This window comes from Haliotis cracherodii, unplaced genomic scaffold (assembly GCF_022045235.1).
Source record: "Haliotis cracherodii isolate W230 unplaced genomic scaffold, xgHalCrac1.p SCAF_6, whole genome shotgun sequence".
Classification (NCBI taxonomy): Eukaryota; Metazoa; Mollusca; class Gastropoda; order Lepetellida; family Haliotidae; genus Haliotis; species Haliotis cracherodii.
In genome coordinates this window covers 20808685-20825569 of record NW_027266319.1, presented here as the reverse complement: position 1 = coordinate 20825569, position 16885 = coordinate 20808685, and the positions used below count along the sequence as shown (strand labels likewise).

The window sequence follows — 16885 nt, the reverse complement described above, 5'->3', positions numbered from 1 at the left end:
AGCAGTAGAAACAAACAGTTTTTGTCCACTAGTCCTTATAATGATAACATATAGCAAAACCCCTTTAAAAGGGCCAATTCCTACTAGTCCTTATGATACCTTAACTATTGGGCACTATAGGACTAGTGCCAATTTTTAACGTTGCCTCAGTGGCCTGTAAATAATCTGGTTTGGGCCAGACAAACCAGTGACTGATAGAAAGAGCGATGCCCCAGACCTGACCAGTATGACATAAAATCACACAAGTCACAGATGACCATTCAAACCTCACTTCTGTCAGCCCTGATGACAAACATGAGCTGCTTGGATCTGTTATGTCCAAGATCATGTTCCACAAGGTGATCCAAGCACTAACACGCCTGTAACTACATATACAGAGCTCCAGATAAGCTGCGTATCTGCGAAAAACACGCATCAGAAATGCAGAAATATGCAGTAAAATAAAATACAAGCGTATTAAATACGCAACTAACATTACAGATACGCTACAAAAATAAAACATGTCAAAATATTGTGAAGTAACCCTGCATATTCGATTAGCAAATCAGCAACATATTTTGAAATTAAAAACGGGCATTCCGTCAACCTTGCTAAACTCCACGATGACAGTTACATCATGATCATTTGCCATCACACCTTCTTGTGGAAGAATCGTGGTTTTTTAGAGACCTATAAAAATCTCGAACCCACACGACAAAAGTTTGCAGGGACTAGATGAATAGTGTTTTTAAATATTTAACTTAAATACCCACATGTGTAAAAACTAGTGGATAACAGAAATTTCAATACCCAGATAGAATTACTGATACCCAATGATTTTAAAATGCATTGGTAAAATACCCACAACACCAAAAGCTTATCTGGAGCTCTGCATACATCTTTGGACTTAAAATCAAGCACTTTTTAAGCAAGGAAACATTTCTGTTAAAGGACTCTTTTCTTATTTGACAACCCACCAAATCCTGTAAATTTAATCCCAATAATGACTGACAGTTTTTCTGGTTACGACTGCTTCGTTTGTGTGACTTTGGTGCACTTTCCCTCATCGTACCAATATCGATTTCCTTCCTGCAGCAGTAACACAATGCCTTGTTTCTGTCTTTAGTTTCAAACATCACAACAATTGTTGTTTCAAAAGCATGCACAACAGTATTCTCTGACATCACACATTACTTCTGCGATGTCTGACCATGTAGGTTCTTGTATTACTTTATTTCTTGGAAGGAACAAAGAGTAATTGTTCTATTCCTTTGGAAATCAACTTTTCAGTCAATGCAGATCTCTCAGTGACAGGAAATGAATGCATATGGAAAGTTGTTCATATTTCTTAAAATATTGAACCAATTCATTAGCATACTCACTTGATATATAATGACATACATCAACCAAGTCAATGTGCCTGACCACCTGATCCTGTTAGTCGCCTTTTACGGCAAGCATGGGTTGCTTAAGACGTATTCTGACCCGTATCTTCACGGGTAAGTGACTTTAAGTGACATCATTTTCAGGCGAGGTGAAATGGGGTTTAACGTCGCTTCCAAGATTATTGCACTTATATAGCGACGTGCATGCACGTGTATGTGTGTGTGGCTGTTTGTACTAGTCCGATTTATAGTGCTAGCACACTGAGATACCATGCCGCAGTTTAACATGAATACCCCACTCAGACACAGTATACTAACTCTGAGCCGACTAGTCCTTGTTTTAGCCCCTTAATGTCGAGCACCAGACAGGGTAACAACAAGTACCACCTTTTAACGTCTTTTGGTATGACGCGGACGGGGATCGAACCCCGGACCTTCCGCTCTCCGGGCGGATGCTCTACCATTAGACCACGGAGACGGTCCTTGTGGTATTAGAGGAGATGTCAAAATATTGACATTAGATGGACAACACATCATGCTGTTTTCCTCACACCAGCCCACTGAGATACCATGCCAGAGTTTAACATGGACACCCCAAACAGACACAGTATGCTGACTCTGAGTGGCAAGACCTTGTTTTAGCCCCTTATTGCCGAGCGCCAGGCAGGGTAACAACAAGTACAATCTTTTAATGTCTTTTGGTATGACGCAGCTGGGGATTGAACCAGTGACCTCCCGGTCCCCTGGCAGATACTCTATCCACTAGACCATGGAGGCAGTTTCTGCCTCACTCAACTTCATATCATCTGAACATCTTGATGAATATTTCACATAATTAAAAGCTGATGCGACATTGTCTCCAATAAATGATACCATAGATACACTGAGATAGACAGATATCATAAATAATCATCTTCAGAATACATTATGATATTCTGTTAAAGTCGTTAAAATGAAAAGTGATTGAATATACATATTCACTAAAGTCAGCATTATTTCGACAAAATGACAGTAGCTTATAGATATTGAAGCCTGGGTCAGACAAACCTGTGATTGATATCATAGTTAAAGACTGGGTGGAGTGATCGATTCCAATTGTCTGTCGGTTGACAAGTGCTGTCTATTGATCTTGCAATCTAAGTTACCATTCAATCTGAATTTGTCTACACATAACCAGATTTCTTTGTGCAAAGGACATTGTGACCTAACAATATACACATGATGCAAGAAAAGCTTCCAGAGACACTGACAAGTGGGGTGTGATGAACTTTATGCTGGAAACTATGAATGCTATAGACCTCGTGACTAACTGATCTACATGGCAATCATACACATACAAGACTGGAGTGCATTATAAACAGGTCTAAAACCTAGGAAAATATTTATGAACTATGTCTTCAAAAAAACATGCAAACGGGTGACAAAATAGTACAATCACTGATCTACTTAAAACATTTTTTTTTATGAGTTAACACAAGACTTTTTTAATCTTTTTAGTCAAACTCACATTTCAGATACATTTTCTGAAATCACTTGGAACCATGGAGGAACATCAATGTCCAAGTTACTGACTTGTTTACAAATCATGGCCACCAGACATAAATCAAAAGAGATCCGCCTTGAATATCAAACAAGAACTTTCACTTAAAGATTTCTCTAGCCCTAATAAAATAGTGTGTATCAGAATAAATACTCTTCTTAAAAACTAACTGTCACTGAAAAACCAAATCCTTATTTATATGCAATGTTAACTAGGTTGTGTGGAATATCTTACCGATTGTATCTCTTAAGTTTCTGCAGCGAGTACTTGGCCTCCGTCCCACCCTTGGACACGGGCAGACTCTCCAGGTTGGCCATCAGCAGGTTGATGGAGGACTTGAGCTCATCAATGTACATGCTCTCCATCTCCTTCACCAGGAACTTCGGGTGACGACGGGTCTGGGTGAGAGAATCATACAATATCAGTTAGTTCTCTAATAACAAATGTTGGCGGGTCTGGTGAATAAAAAGGGTCATACAACATTAGTCTGCTCTCCTACAACAAATGTTGGCGGGTCAGGAGAATATCGAGGGTTATTCAACATTAGTCTGCTCTCCTACAACAAATGTTGGTGGGTCAGGAGAATATCGAGGGTTATTCAACATTAGTCTGCTCTCCAACAACAAATGTTGGCGGGTCGGGAGAATATCAAGGGTTATTCAACATTAGTCTGCTCTCCAACAACAAATGTTGGCGGGTCGGGAGAATATCGAGGGTTATTCAACATTAGTCTGCTCTCCAACAACAAATGTTGGCGGGTCGGGAGAATATCGAGGGTTATTCAACATTAGTCTGCTCTCCAACAACAAATGTTGGCGGGTCGGGAGAATATCGAGGGTTATTCAACATTAGTCTGCTCTCCTACAACAAATGTTGGCGGGTCGGGAGAATATCAAGGGTTATTCAACATTAATCTGCTCTCCTACAACAAATGTTGGCGGGTCAGGAGAATATCGAGGGTTATTCAACATTAGTCTGCTCTCCTACAACAAATGTTGGCGGGTCGGGAGAATATCGAGGGTTATTCAACATGAGTCTGCTCTCCAACAACAAATGTTGGCGGGTCGGGAGAATATCGAGGGTTATTCAACATTAGTCTGCTCTCCAACAACAAGTGTTGGCGGGTCGGGAGAATATCAAGGGTTATTCAACATTAGTCTGCTCTCCAACAACAAATGTTGGCGGGTCGGGAGAATATCGAGGGTTATTCAACATTAGTCTGCTCTCCTACAACAAATGTTGGCGGGTCGGGAGAATATCGAGGGTTATTCAACATTAGTCTGCTCTCCTACAACAAATGTTGGCGGGTCGGGAGAATATCAAGGGTTATTCAACATTAATCTGCTCTCCTACAACAAATGTTGGCGGGTCAGGAGAATATCGAGGGTTATTCAACATTAGTCTGCTCTCCTACAACAAATGTTGGCGGGTCTGGAGAATATAAAGGGTTATTCAACATTAGTCTGCTCTCCTACAACAAATGTTGGCGGGTCGGGAGAATATCGAGGGTTATTCAACATTAGTCTGCTCTCCTACAACAAATGTTGGCGGGTCGGGAGAATATCAAGGGTTATTCAACATTAATCTGCTCTCCTACAACAAATGTTGGCGGGTCAGGAAAATATCGAGGGTTATTCAACATGAGTCTGCTCTCCTACAACAAATGTTGGTGGGTCAGGAGAATATCGAGGGTTATTCAACATTAGTCAGCGGGGGACACCAGAAATGGGCTTCACACATTGTACCCATTTCGGGAATATTCACTTATTAATAATTATTTAAAGGGTAAGTACAGTTGTTGTTGTTGTTGTTTGTTGTTTAACACTGCACTCAGCAATATTCCAGCTTTTTGATAGCGGTCTGTAAATAATCGAGTCTGGGCCAGACAATCCAGTGATTACCATCATGAACATCAATCCACACAATTGGGATACGGTGACATGCATCAACCAAGTCCGTGAGTCTGACCGCCCGATCCTGTTAGTCACCTCTTACGACAAGCATAGTCGCCTTCTACGGCAAGCATGGGTTGCTGAAGATCTATACTAACCCCGATCTTCATGGGTGCAAGTAAAGTGAAAAACATTATTGTGATTTTGCGAATGTGTTTGTTGAAATTCACTACTGAAATCAAGCCCAAAGCCAGATTGTATCAACATGAGGCGACCTCTGACCTCTAATCAAAAATATTTATTCTTATTCATCAAAAGTGTTCTCAAAATAATCATGGGACATCACATTTCACATATCTGATTTCACAATTTCCCCCACTATACCCTGTCAGCAACATTTCCCTGTTTGAGGTAAATATTAATTCACCTAAGAAAAATTCATCAATAACTTCAGGGGAGCAGATGAAACCCTAAAACATCTTCAGTCGAGGAAATAACAGAACCATATCAATTTCAGAATATTTTTGCAATCCATCTAAAGTGTTATCAGGATCCACGATCAGTTTAGGGAATGCAACTTCAAGCATGATGAGATTGTATTTTTTTAGGGGTAGATAAAAATGTAATGATGTGGAAAGAGTCCAAGAGACTTGGCTCACCCAATCGTCCACAGTGTACGAGCACATATTTGGCAGTGTGCCTACACTCAATTGATAACTGCTGAAAAAATCAGACACTGAAAACAAACTTTTTGAAGCCTGAACCAGTCATGCCATCCATCAATATTATTCATAAAAAGTCTGAGTTTGTTCAATTTGCTAAGATTCAAGCATAAAATACTGTGGTAGGATATTTTGAGATGGGAGTGTGGCTCCAAGTATCCATAACCATTGATCAGTCACAGCATCATCAAACTGTCTTCCCCATAACTTCCCACTAAACTTTTTGCACCAAAACAAAGAGTTGTAAGATTCATGATTAGTCAGGGAATGAAATACTTTGCATGATCAGAAAACCAACAGCCCTGTGCCCATGAAGCTCCACTGGCTCCAGGGTACTTAGAGTATCAACTCAAATTCAAATGATTTGAGTCGCCTCTTATGACAAGCATAGTCACTTTTTACGGCAAGCATGTGTTTGCTGAAGACCTATTCTACCCCGGATCTTATTGGGTCAAAATACATGGTTGATGGCATCATTCCTCTTACTGGATATAGAGAGTGAGGAAGTAATTTTGCTTTCATCCGCAACAGAGGCAAGAGTGGCCCAGTTGTCAGGTACTGCAATTGTACAGAATTGCATTCCTTGGGCATGTTTCTAGGTTTGTCAGTACCATATCCATGCTTGTGGATTACACCAAGGTGTCAAACGTCCAAGACATGCATCACTTAGGGCTTTTCCCCCAATATCAAGCTGACATGCAGTGATATAAATGGAGTACTGTTCAAAGCTGCATTAAACCCAACTGACTCACTCATTTAAGCCACATCAGCAATATTGTAACTATTCACAGCTAGTACAGAGAAAGAGGACATTATCCTCTGTCATATCCAGTGGTCAAAATTCAGAGCGGTCCTGGGATCATTGAGGTCTTCTGTGGTACTTGAATTAACTTTTGAAAACTGCACATGTGCCTGGTGTTTTCATTGGTTGAGTAAATGAGTTTTATTGTTGCCACTGTCAGCAATATTCATACCATAACTATAGCCGCCAGAATGTAATCAAGTCTGGACCAGGCAAACCAGTGGTGAGGTGAAATGGGGTTTAACGTGCATGTGTGTGTGTGTGTGTGCGTGCGTGCGTGCGTGGGCATGTGTGCATGCATGCGTGCGTGCGTGCGTGCGTGCGTGCGTGCGTGCGTGCGTGCGTGCGTGCACTAGTCCAGACTCATGCCGATTTATAGTGCTAGCACACTGAGATACCATGCTGCAGCTTAACATGAATACCCCACTCAGGCACAGTCTACTGACTCCGAGCCGACCAGTCCTTGTTTTAGCCCCCTAATGCCGAGGGCCAGACAGGGTAACAACAAGTACCATCTTTTCACGTCTTTTAGTATGACGCTCTCCGGGCGGACGCTCAACCACTAGACCACGGAGGCAGTCGACAAGCATGAGGTAATGGGAACTGGCATGTAAAGTGCAAACAAACATTGGCTCAAGTTTGGATGATAAATGGAGTATTTGATAACATACATCAGGTGTCCGTAAACCTTTATAATATTCTTCAACAATCCAGCGACCAAAAAGTCACTGCATGGGTACCACTGCTCTTATCTAACTTGTCTGCAGTTCATTTAGCATGAGTAGCTTATGTAACAAAACTAGATCATGGGAGAAAACAACTACTTCAGTGTTAGAAATTGGCACTAGTCCTGTAGTCGTTGCCAAACTGCCCAATAGTTAAGGTATCATAAGGACTAGTAGAGTTTTAACATTTTTGAGGGTTTTGCTATATGTTATTATTATGAAGACTAGTGGACTAAATGTTACTTTCTACCTCTGCTACTTCCTCTAAATTTTCACAAGTTGTGGAATTTATATTTTATTGCAGTGGATGAAACATGAGATTTAGAATAAATAAATAAGAACAATATGAAAGCCATATTTGAGTTGATTCATACTCAGTAATCGTATCCAACATTCCCACCTCGTATACACATCCTAAATCTCAGCAACATCAGGGTAATTATAAAAGATATTGCTGGGATTAAGCTTGAAGCAACATTTGATTTTCAAACGAATCAAAACTTGTGCTAGTCATCTGACCCATAGATTTTCTTTTTTTTTGTGCTTGTCATCTGACCAATAGATTATTTTTTTTGGTGTGATTTCATAGAAAATCCAAGATGTGTGCCTGGTGGCAATACTGAATTTCTGATTTTTATTTCTTAATTTCCTCTTGGTAGGAAAGTGTTTCAAAATGATGTGTGTTACTTTTCAAAAGTAGAATAGTTGTAACAGTAAATATTTATTTCCTTGAGAGAGAGAGAGAGAGAGAGAGAGAGAGAGAGAGAGAGAGAGAGAGAGAGAGAGAGAGAGAGAGAGAGAGAGAGAGAGAGAGAGAGAGAGAGAGAGAGAGAGGGAGGGAGGGAGGGAGGGAGGGAGAGAGAGAGAGAGAGAGAGAGAGAGAGAGAGACGCACGTACCCGGGCCTTTGGGATGGCAAATGAATGCTTTAACCACCCACTAGGCTACCCAACCGCCCCTGTTACAATTCGAACCCTCCTTAAGGCATTGAGTATTTGTAGCCAACCAGGAACATAAACTTGATAGCACGAAAATCCAACATGACTGATCACAATACATGTTGATGTTCGGAAAGGCAAATCAGAGGTTTAGATCAAAAGTCATGGACTCATCAAACACAGATTTATCTTGCTACAAATCATGTAATATGACCAATGACATGTCAGCTTTAAATCCCGAAACTGCTTCCCTACACATCATCCAGTTTCTCATTGTTGTGTAAATGCATGGATCTTGTGAGTTATGTCCAAAGTCATTGAAACTGCGGTCGACTTACAAATCGGAAAAGAGAACTAAAAGATAACCAATGCCTAAGTAGTTCACCTCAAATGAATATGCAAACATTCAAGTAAACACAGACAATCATAAATGCCAGGGTTGGGTTTAATCCAATTTGGTTCCTATATATCATCTAGAAAGCCGAACTTGAGTGCTTGTTAATGATGCTTGAAACTTATCATTCACGCAAAGTGTCAGCTTACATTCCTTCAGAGGAGATCTCAGATTTTTAGGCCCTCAGAAAAGATTTGTAGATAGTTGTTATTAATTAGATTTTTTAAAACTTTAAACCAAAATATCTGAAATCTTCTATTTTGATGTCTTGAGGAGATTTGAGCACCCTTAGGATCAAAAACATCTCCATAAATTTCAGCTCAATCCATCAACCAGCTCTGGAAAAGAAATCTCCAAGATCTTCTACAATGGTTGAAGTACTTCAAGTAGTTTGCCCATACACAAATATATACCTACTCATGCTCAAGTAATATTTTTAAAGCTTCATTTGTGCATAACAACAATAAATAAGAATACACAATGCCATTTGACCACTTTCTAAATGGCATTGTGTATTCATAGCTTTCGGCCATGGGAGCCGTGCCAATTTACACTTGTCAGGGGGGTACTCAAAGAACGTGATCTAGACTACCAGTTGTCGGACTTTCATTTTGTGGAAGGCTCGGTGGCTGAGTGGGTTAGATCGCTGACTTTGTGTGCTGGCGATTAGGTGCCTCACCCTGGCAGGTGTGGGTTCGAATCCCGGACGGGACTCAACCCAAAAAAGTAGTAGAATCTGTACTTTACTAAGAAAGTCTTATCCCAAATATAACATTAGTTACATTAGTAACAATAAATAATTTTTTTGAAATTTTTAACATATAATATTATGCTCATTTGTGAGGAGCAAGCAACTATTTTAATTTGATAGCTTGATGAAAAGTGTCCCCTTATGGCCAGGAACACATTCAAAACAACACTATCTGGCTTGCAACTACATAAGCTTATTATGTGGAGACATAACCTAAAATCGTGACATAAGCTCATGAGGCGACATTCACAAATACGGTCTCATTGAAACTCATATCGAGTGGACATGACAAACATGAGATACATATTCAGAGCCCATTTTAATTTTTAAACATTCAGAGCCCATTTTAATTTTTAAACAAAGTTGGAAAAGAAGGAGTTACCCGCGCCATCATCTCCACCATCTGAAGCCGCCCCGTCCAACTCTCGCCGCACCTGAGCTGCCTGCTCATCAGCATTGTCCAGCTGAAACACATAACATGCACAGGTAAAAAAACTATTTCAGGGGTGACATGTACACAACTCATACCGACTACGACCAAGCCACTAACCTGCAATGTGTTAAAATTAAGGGAGCGCCTTGGGTCCTAGCGGTTTGCTCCTACAGTAATGAGGGGGTGGTGGGGTAGCCTAGTGATAAAAGCATTTGCTCATCACTCTGAAGGCCAGGGTACGATTCCCCTCATAGTTAGCAGTGAGAAGCCCCATTTCTAGTGTCCCCCGCCTTGATATAACTGGAATATGGCTAAATGTGCTGTAAAACTATACTCACTCACCCCATAGTAATGAATCCTGGGAGACACTAAATCTTCTGCACTTTTAACATGAGTGAGTGAGAGAATTGGGTTTAATGCCACTTTTGAACATGTTTTCCAGTTAAATCAAGGTATGTCAGCTTGATGATGGAGGAAAGCCTGAAATGATGCAGGCTTCAGATGTTTACCACTTTGGTGAAAGCCATGGGCACGGGAATGGTCCCGACAAACCTAGAAACATAACTGGGGCGAACCAACGATCAAAAGTCTTATGCTTGTCGTAAGAGGTGACTAACGGGACTTGGTTGATACATGTCATTGTATTCCAGTTGTGTGGATTGATGTTCATGCTGTCAATCACAGGATTGTCTGGTCCAGACTCGATTATTTACAGACTGTCGTCATATAGCTGGAATATTGCTGAGTGCGGCGTTAAACAACAAACAAACAAACAAACAAATCAAAAGTTTCTGATGTGCCCAAGGGAAGTAACTCTGCCACCCATTTTTAACATGAGGGTAATAAGAAGGATCCACTGACTTAAATGCTTAAGTTTGAACACTGGAGAGGTACAATTTGTGACTGTCTCATGATTTTTCTTACCAATTCAAAATATAAACAAAGTACTGTCCAGCACATTGAGACCTATGCTCCATTGATTTCATTGAATATAATGCAGTGACAGTGTTAGTCATTGGACTCACTGAAATACTGTTGACAAAACAAATTGCAGCAGACAAAACATTTAGACAATACTAAGTTAATGAAGATATGTTTAAGGATATCTTAGCGTTAGAAATGGGCACTAGTCCTGTAGTCTTTGCCAAACTGCCCAATAGTCAAGGTATCATAAGGACAGGTAGAAATTTGCCATTATTAAGGGGTTTGCTATATTTTATCATTATAAGAACTACATGACTAAAACGGTTAGTTTCTATTAAAGTTTGAAAAGCCTCTTCAAAGTTTCATGCTGGAAAGTACATAAACAGTTCCTATCTTATTCAGAAAATTGTCAAATTTGGCAAAATAGACATTCAGTTACCATTTTTTTCTATTTTGTTATGCCAAAAAGAAGAAAGCTGACTGAGAATGATAAGTGTCCTGTCTGTATTTGCACATTGTAATTTATTGACGAAAATATCTTCAAGGGCAGACACTATGACTACGTTCAACTGGTTTGTTTGAGACTAGCATGACATAACTATATTCAGTGTACAAAACCATCTGTCTAACACTGAAAATCCTAAACTGTGATTGTATTTCTCTTCTGATATTTTGATTTTGATTAATCTGACTGTTTTACGGGACCAGTGTCGTGATGGGAATGTCGGTGGAAATCAAACCCATTGAAATGTTGAAAAGCCATTAATAACTGTCTTATTCAGGCTTGGGTTTTTTTCAGTCATGTTTTACCATATACACAGAGCCATTCATCATAATAAACGCACGAAGAATTCCAGGATCTGCCACCTTATAGCACAAGAGATTAAAGGGTACGCCTGACTGATGTCCAAACGCCGGTGGTCAGTTACATGACTAGCAAGGGACGCTTTTGTTAACCTTACGCACTTTATCAAATATCACAGATCTTTGAGAAAACAAGATGAAAGGGTGACCATTTGGTTGATTGGACAATGACATATCTGAGAGTCTCTTTTCCCGGTGTCTGGCCAGGAGTCCATCCCACCAGCCTAGAGGAGACAAACACTGTTGTCTTGTGGCCATAATTATTGGTAAGGAAGATGTGGCAAGGATATGATATGTATAATATTGGGCTCCATGACTGCGGCCTCTGCACAGAGGCCACAATCCTTTACTTAATCCCAACAACATCCACATAACATGAGATTTACCAGCATGGTATGTTCCATAAATCGAAGGTTTCTCGTCTGGTAGCAAGTCATTGTTTTTTAAGTTTCCCCCAGGATTTCAGAATGTCCACTCTGTGTTTTTATTCTGTGTTATCACTAGGTATATGTTAAGACTCTTCGAGTCTGACTGCACCCTTGTTCTCTTGGACAATTTTATTATATTGGGGAGTTTTTAAATCAGTGACTTTTTATCCAGAATGGGTAGATAAAAAATAAATAATATTTGTCCAAAATGCATGGCTTGACAGCTGACTATCAATTCTGTTTCAGTTTAATCTATTTGACTGCATGGAATAAAAATCCTATTCCTGAATTGACCTTTGGCACTATTGATTCAGATTCCCATAGAAGACAATAATCTTCCTCACAACAAAGATGAGATTTCACATGAATAAATTCAGATCATATGTGAAGTACAATACAAAGACTGTGAGCTAGACGACCAGTTGTTGGACTTCCATTTTGTGGAAGCCTCTGTGGCTCAGTTGGTTGAATCAGTTGGTTGTGTGCCGGCAATTAGGCGTCTTAGAGCCTTAGCCTTACTCAATTAGAGTGTGGGTTCAAATCCTGGATGGGATTCCACCAAAAAAAGTACTAGAATTTGTACTTTACTAAGAAAGTGTAAACCCAAACATATGATACACTGGACCATTTTCTAAAAGGCATGGTCATTTCATAGAGTAGGTTGCATGGATAAGTAATCATATTCTTGAAATGGTCACTGGCACTACTGATAAATGATAAATGTCAGGTTCGTAGGTTTCCTTACAACAATAATGAGTCTTCACTTAAATGCATTCCAATCAACAGAAACAGAATGACTAACAAAGTCAGAGCCACTAGTAAAAGTACATGCAACAGGCGCTTGGTTCACCAATCCAGACTCCCTGTGTTCATTTCACACTTTGTTAATCTCCATCATGACACATAATTCATTGCATAAAAGATGGTCAGAATGACAGTAGCTTTGTCAAATCAAATGTCAATGCCAGAGATAATTCCTTATTACATCTGTGTTTTAATTGTAGATGTCGGCATTGTAGTGGATTGTAGTGGTCTAACCTTTCCTCAAAGTCTGCTCATCACAAGGGTTAAACTGGCTTTTCAGACCATTGTTTAAATCTACTTGATCAAATTTGAAGATCTTAATGACCTGTCACTTCTTCAGTCTGACCCTAAAACTTCTGAGTCTACTAACTTGAATTTGGCTCTCAGCAGCATATTAAGTACATTTTAGTTTTATCATATGGTGAGTGAGTGAGTATGGTTCTACCCCGCTTTTAGCAATATTCCAGCAATATCACAGCGGGGGACACCAGAAAATGGGCTTCACACATTGTACCCATGTGGGGAATCGAACCCAGGTCTTCGACATGAGCAAAACTGCTCCTGTTATTATATGGACCTTTATTAGTTGAGCTTATATGATCGAACAAAATTTTACTAGACTTGGGCTTTGGACTAGTGGCTAAACTCACAGACTGCTTCCTACCAAACAATGACAGTGCATTTCATTGCCAACAAAACATGAAAGTCTTACTGTTGCACGAGTCCATTCTGCACTGAAGTGCCCATGTTATAGCATACAATATATGCATTGATGTAATATTAATGCTATCTGATATCTACTCATTAATCAACACATGTGTCGTCATTATTGTAGGTGAGGTGAGGTGAGGTGAAATTTGGTTTAACGTTGCTTCAAGATTATTGCACTTATATAGCGACGTGCATGCACATGTATGTGTGTGTGTGTGTGTGTGTGAGCGGCTGCTTGTACAAGACCGGACTGATGCCGATTTATAGTGCTACCCCATTGATATACCATGCCGCAGTTTAACATGAATACCCCACTCAGACAAGTATACTGACTCCGAGCCGACCAGTCCTTGTTTTAGCCCCTTAATGCCGAGCGCCAGACAGGGTAACAACAAGTACCATCTTTTAACGTCTTTTGGTATGACGCGGCCGGGGATCGAACCCCGGACCTTCCGCTCTCCGGGTGGACGCTCTACCACTAGACCATTATTGTAAATACTGTGTCTTGTAAAAACCCATACGGGTCATCAGGAAAGCCTGTTTGGATGTCATGACGACATAATGATTGATGTGACGTCCCCTGCTGTCGTGTCACAAATGACCCTATTTGGGTCTACTTGCCCAAACTTAGCTCTTAGCATCATTAAAGTACATTTCAGGGACAACATCTGCTATAATATTCACTGATCTTCCTATGATAAAATTTGACTTGACTCTGGCTTCAGATAAGTTGTTGAGAAACAGACTGATTTCCACACTGACAGCCTGATGGCAATCATATGATACATCCAACCTTCACACACAAATATGTCACCAAAACACTTCTTTATAAATTGTGTTCTCCACATGATAAATTTGCTGCAGGAGTCAATTTCGAAATGTTCATGATTTTGCAGGCTGAACGTTTGTGAACATCTGTCATTGTGAAACAAGCCCAATGAGTTTGAAAAGCCCTGTACACATCTCTACAGACAGTAATTTGACACACGTCAAATAAGTGCAAGCAAACGGTATCTCCTCGTAAGAAGAGATTCACAATTGTGCAAAAAGCAAATCACTTTTACCAGTTCATATGAGAAGGTGCACCATGTATTAAGGACTTAATCACTGAGAACATCTCCTTCTTTGATGTTCTGATTTGTTTAACCAAGGGTATGGAGTGTTTCACACAACACTAAAAATCAGTAATAACCCAGATTTGATACAAACATGCACATGTTTGGTTGACCAGGAGAGATTCAGCCAATCATCTATCTTGATTATCATAGGGTACATCAAGATTAACAAGGAGAAAGTTAAACCATCAAAAAATAGACAGATGTTTAGAAATTTTATTTGGATTTCCAGTGAATATTTTTACGGGGCCCAATTTAGCAATATAAGATAAAAAATGCACTAGTGCAACCTGCTATTGAAAAATGCAACCTTATATTTATGTCAACACAACATCGATCTTTGAACAAAACTCAATACCTCTCAGCTTTATTTACCAGACTATATCACTAACCTGTGAAGGGGTGTTCAATTTGTATGAAAATAAAGTGCGGGGCAAGTGGGAAATTATGATTAAGTATGAAAATCTGCAGTATTAACTTTGAAACTTAAAGATGCATTGTGTGTTTATCAACTGAAGATAAATAACCTGATTAGTCATTTTTCTATTCTGCACATCTCCCATAAGCTGTTAATAAAGTTTTGTTTTTCTTCAAGTTGAAAATCAGGCTGGGCAGTGTATTTGTCTTTGGGCAAGTAGGAACTTTTGGTATTTGATGTGTAATTCACAATACAGGACACAGTCATTAGGGATCCGAGAATTTACTTTTTAAACTACCGTATTCGACATAATAAGTGCCCAGGGCGCTCTCAAAATTAGAAATAGGGGGCTCTTATTAGAACATTATTTTGATGAAAAAGAGCAGAGTTGAAAGATCGTAAATTTTGTGGTTTATGCAGACAGCCTGAAATGTATATATACGACAGATATATTTTTCCAGAATTTAATTTCCGATAATCAAGGATGTATATAACACACGTATTATACACGAATAAATAAGTCTTGTGTACACTGAGCATTCGGAAGGGGTGCTAACTGGGATTGTTCACTAGCCAATATATTAGCAAATATCGCAGTGGGCGCTTATTATGTCGAATACGGTAGTTTATGCATCTATGTTTCAACTTTGATAGATTCATGGGACCAGGACCTTGTCTTGTCTGGTGCAACCAGCGATTGATGTCAACATGCACCTGATGCAAGTTAAAGAAAGTCCTTTAAATTGAATCGTTTTACAAACGCAAAATTTACCTGGCAGCTTAATGTACTGAAGCATGCAAATGGTATTATGAAACCCAACAAACACAATATATTGTTGTGGTAAACAGACATAACTAAACAGGGAATCTTTCAGCAGACCAGCTTCTACAATGAAACGTCTCAATAAACATATTGCTCTGTGTAATTGTCATAGGCTGATCTTTCCTTGTATGTTTGATCACATTGATTACACCTGTCAAAGATGAATTTACCATAAAGTAGAACTCCTACATTTCAGTATTTCAATTTGGAGCGCCCCCGCCTTCTATCGCGATACAAAACTCAGAACACAGTTTGGATCAGATTGCTTTGTCAGCTGGCTATTTCAACATCTTGTCTGAAGCAAGAGTCTTGAGAAATATATCCTTGAACATCGGAATGAGAAAGCTAATAACAATTTTTATCATATAATGGGTAGGTTTCTCGCAGGATAAAGCCAACGGATAAAAATGATTTACGTTGGGGTCATATGCGGATATAGATGCAAATATCAAAGGTCAAGTAGGGACTACTTTTTGTGTTTATAAACAAACATGGCTTCGACCTTGTCATTTGGCAATCGAGTCAGAATTAACCATCGGGAATCTGGGAAAGGGTAGTTACTCCAGCGGACAGACTGATGGATTGCCGCGAAATGCAAGTAAAAAAATTTGTTGTTATGCGTATATTTTGCTTCGCCACTGTATAAGAAACAGATTTCAGTTGGAACTATATTGACTACTGTCACTGTCTGACTGACAAATCACTTACCCTGTGACGTAATAAATATTAATGTGCACATTCCAGGAAAACTCGCCATGTTTAGGTAATGTTTGTGAGAGAGGGAAAGCGATTTTCAAGCACAGAATTAAAGAATGACATTATATGATAAAGAGGTTATCACGCTTGTGTGTTTTGGGATGGTAAATATCCTGTATTACGAATAAACACTATGTATTTAGCTCGCCAAGGCTTGCTAAATACAATGTTTATTCCTAATACAGGATATTTACCATCCCCAAACACACTCGCGTGATAACCTCTATGTATGTAAAGACTGAAAGAATTTGAACAGAAAAGTACATGGTAGTACAATAGACGACCATGTGTTGTTCTACCTCTAATTAATTAGCCCACACTGATTCTTATACTTGCTTTAACGATCTGCCAACTGTAAATTTTGTTGAAATGGGAAAAAACCATAAGTCAGAATTTGCTCTTTTCTATATTCCACTGACAAGCTGATAGCATATTGCAACAAAAAATATTTTCTAAACAAGGATCCAGTGAAATTGAGATGT

The 16885-nt window shown here is 39.5% G+C and overlaps 1 protein-coding gene across 1 annotated transcript in view; it reads right to left on the bottom strand.

Moving 5' to 3' along the window:
• The window catches only part of LOC139445747 (calcium-dependent secretion activator 1-like), a 114511-nt gene that overhangs the window by 75821 nt on the left and 21805 nt on the right, over positions 1-16885 (bottom strand). The window contains 3 exon segments of the mRNA XM_071226951.1: positions 3139-3302; positions 9510-9542; positions 9544-9591. Of these exon segments, the coding sequence (XP_071083052.1) occupies positions 3139-3302; positions 9510-9542; positions 9544-9591 (245 nt within the window).